This window comes from Octopus bimaculoides, chromosome 19 (genome assembly GCF_001194135.2).
Source record: "Octopus bimaculoides isolate UCB-OBI-ISO-001 chromosome 19, ASM119413v2, whole genome shotgun sequence".
In the NCBI taxonomy this organism is placed as follows: domain Eukaryota; kingdom Metazoa; phylum Mollusca; class Cephalopoda; order Octopoda; family Octopodidae; genus Octopus; species Octopus bimaculoides.
The window spans coordinates 24,514,044-24,517,965 of NC_068999.1; the positions used below are offsets into that span (position 1 = coordinate 24,514,044).

At 34.4% G+C, this 3,922-nt stretch overlaps 1 protein-coding gene across 1 annotated transcript in view; it reads right to left on the reverse strand.

Moving 5' to 3' along the window:
- LOC106884105 (tetraspanin-7) overlaps positions 1-3,662 on the reverse strand; it is a 35,244-nt gene extending 31,582 nt beyond the window's left edge. The window contains exon 1 of the mRNA XM_052974631.1: positions 3,433-3,662. Within this exon, the coding sequence (XP_052830591.1) occupies positions 3,433-3,525 (93 nt within the window). The 5' untranslated portion in view covers positions 3,526-3,662. The remainder of the gene's footprint in view (positions 1-3,432) is intronic.
- Positions 3,663-3,922: the final 260 nt, after the last annotated feature.

The window sequence follows — 3,922 nt, forward strand, 5'->3', positions numbered from 1 at the left end:
ACAGATAGACGGATAGACAGATAGACAGATAGACGGATAGACAGATAGACGGATAGATGGATAGATAGATAGATAGATAGATAGATAGATAGATAGATAGATAGATAGATGACAGACAGAAAGACAGATAGACAGATAGTTAGATAGACAGATAGATAGCTAGACAGACAGACAGACAGATAAACAAACAGACAGATAGATAGATAGACAGACAGATAGACAGACAGATAGACAGTCAGATAGATAACATCCACTTTTCCATGCATACATAGGTCAGATGAAATTTGTTGGATGCCCTTCCTGTTGCCAACCCTCACCTGTTTCCAAGTAAGGTAATATTTCCCCATTGCCAAACATATGTTTCACAGAAGACTGGAGCAAGGGTACATTGAACTCATACCCTCTCCCCATATATAAATATATGATGGGCTTCTTTCAGTTTCTATCTATCAAATCTACTCTTGAAGCTTTGGTAGATCTGAGGCTATAGAAGACACTTGCCAAACATAGTGGAAAAGAGAGAAGAAAGGAGAGAGGGAGAGAGAGAGAAAATGACAAGAGAGATGTGAATAACTAAATAATGAATGGATAACTAAATCTGAGAATCAATTTCATGCTCATTCACATCTGTAACACTAATTAATATGTAACAAAAAACATTTGATTATATTTTGATTAAAATCTCTTTATTAATAACAAAACAAATAACTTTGGTATGTAGCTGCTTCTTAACCCAAAGTCAACCATCATATTGTAGACCTTTCCTCAAAGACACTCCAGCATGACTATTCTTGTCTTTTTGTATATCTACAATCGCATTGCCAAATGTAGCCACACTTTTTCTTTTTCTTTTAGATAGGTGTCATTTGTGAGAATGTTCACTTGTTATTTCTACCACATCACTGGCTTTAAAGCATTAACATCCACGTATAATATAATAATTAGCTGGAGTTTGTCACACTAATGAGATAGTTGTATGTAGGTGGTTATTAGACAACAAATTGGAAGTGAGTGTGTGACAGTTGGAGAAGTAAAATGAACACTAGTAGAAGGGGGAGGTGTTTAACCACACTACTCTGACGTTTTTACTTTCATTTTAGTTCTAATATATAACATGATATTGAATATATTTTCTAAAAAAGAAAAGAAAAAATTTCATTTGAACACTTGTGTTATTTTCAATAATCAATACAACTGTCATTTGATGACACGGTTACACGAGTTATTTTATACCAGGTCAATAAGACTAACCAAAGATAAACTCTATATTGCCACTTATATGCCAAGAACTTTCATTTTGATTTGGAAAATGTCAATGATAGAAAATGTTATGGTGAAGAGGAGCCTAATGATAACACGGTGATTAACAACCAAAATATTTGTGATTATTTATCAAATAAGGTGAGGCCTGAGTAACTGAATAAACAATAAACAACTTCAAGTGATATTTTGTTGCTAATAGATAATCAATAAGAAAATAAACAGATGTTACTACACTGTTCAAATATCAAATTCTATCTTTCAATATGTTTAGTGTAAAGATGTTTACCTATTGGATTATATTTTAAAAGAAGAGAAGACTGTAGGAGAGACGGAAACAGAGAAGAAAGAAAAGAAAAGAGAAGTTGAGGATGGAAGATGATTATAACAAACTGAATTAAGTACGATAAAGAAACCGAGACAAGACGAGATACAGAAGGAAATATGATGAAGGGGCAAGAAAGAAAAAAAGAGAGTGAAAGGGTAGAGAAAGGAAGAAAGAATAAAAGAGAGGTGGGGAGAGAACAGAAGTAGGGAAGAGAGAGTTAAGGGAAAGAAAGAGTGAAAGGAAGAGAGAAGAATGAAATAAGGAAAGAGAGAGATAAAGGGAGAGAGCAAGAATGGAGTGGATGAGAAGGAAAGATAAAGAAAGTGATTGGAAAGGAGAGAAAGAGAGACTGGTGAAAAAGACACAAGTGATGGCAGTAAAGAGAAGGTTACTGAAGGGGACGATAGAGAAAGAGAGATGGGTAAAGGGAAAAAGACGGATAAAAGAACAGAGAGAAGGTTATTAAGGAGGGGGGGCAAAAGAATTGAAAAATATGGATGAGATGAAGAAGAGAGAAACTAGTGAAAGAGAAGTCGTAGAAATAGAGGGACAAAGAGAAATGAAATACAGGAGATGGAAAGAAATAGGGATGAAAGAGAAGGAACACGATAGAAAGCGGGGATGAATGAAAGAAGAGACGGGAGGAGAGACAGAGAAGAATGAATGAAGAAGAAATGCGGCGAAAGATGGATGAAAGAAAGAAAATGGAAGTTGGGCTGTATGGCGATGCAGGAAAATGAGAAACGAAGCGATTCAGATGGAGTGAAGCTGAGAGACTGTCACTGACGAGATTACAATGAGAAGAGACGTAACAGTAAAAGATGAGTAGAGAGTAAAGGAAGCTTCCAGTGACAATGATAATAATGAATGAGATAGGAAAAAAAAAAAAAAACGGGTCAAGAGAGCTTGATACTGAACGAGAATAATTACCAGTATATACATATATTGTACTTTGAAGTATTCTAAAGAGAAGGACACCAGATTAGTCTTCCAGGAGTATTTTTTAAAAATAAATACATACATTATGCGTTATGCATTTTAGTACTTCGCCTTAAATTGTGCTACTTTCCCTCTTTTGAGAGGAAAACATGCGACAATGTGTGTGTACATATATAAATATCTGAAAGAAAAAAATGTGTCTCCTTCAGCCGAATTATAATCGATCATAATGATTTAATTACATATTTATCGGAAATGAAAGTGCAAGACAACAGGTGACTGAATAAACAAAACAAAAATTCGGCGCAAATGTCTGTTTGACACACACAAGTTTCAGAGAACTAAGTGTCATTTACCAGCAATATCATCCGAGAATTATGTTAATGTTATTTATACGTTCGTTTACAAGAGAAAACAAGCCAGTATAGGCAAATAAGCATAGTTGTGAAGGCTACGAATGTCAAACACATGAATGAATACGAAACACACACATACACATTTGAATGAACATAGACACACCCTCACATACATAAACATGTAACTTCATTTTAAATAAATCTATATTTAATATCAATTTTCAAATAGAGTAAATTGGAAAGAAAATTAACCAGAAATTCTGAAATAAAAGTTATTCTAATAAGTAATATTTGTTTTCCTAACTGAAGAACTGTAGCACTATGTTACACTTCTTAAATTACGTCTCAGAATTGGTTTCAATCGAAGACAATCGAACGAACCTATATTAGAATAAATTGATAGTTTATGAAACACTAGCATAGAAGCAGTTTTTTCCTTTTAAGGTGTAACATCGATTGTAACAACAAAGATGAAAGACTTAGTGATTTAGTGATACAAACTGGTTGATACAACATAAGATTAAAGACGTCTGTATCTTGGTTACTTACCCAAAACATGAAGTTGAAAACCATAAGTAACGTTTTCATACAAGTCACCACTGGCGCCGACACCATAGCTGACTGCATCCGATTTTTAGACATTGTGCAACAAACGAAATGGTAAACTGAAGATAAGTAAAAAGGAAATCCGACCTACAAAACTACCAGCTGTCAAATTACGGACCGTAAAGCAAAGCAGTTTGCCTTCAATTAAAAAAAAAAAGAAAAACAAGCAGAAAAAGACTGCAGAAAGTACGCATGCGCCAGGGCTTGAGGCAAGATGCTTGTTGCAGCTGCAATTACAGCATAAATTCCCAGTAGTTTTAAATGTAGATGCTAAGTTTTCCGGACAACCACTTAAGTAAAATAAGTCTGAATGGAAATAATCTTTAAAACAAGTTAACGTCTTCGTATCACCACCATCATCATCATCAATTTTCTTGAGTCAACAAGGGAAACGCTATGTGATAACTCGATTTGCTTGAAATGACAGCAATTC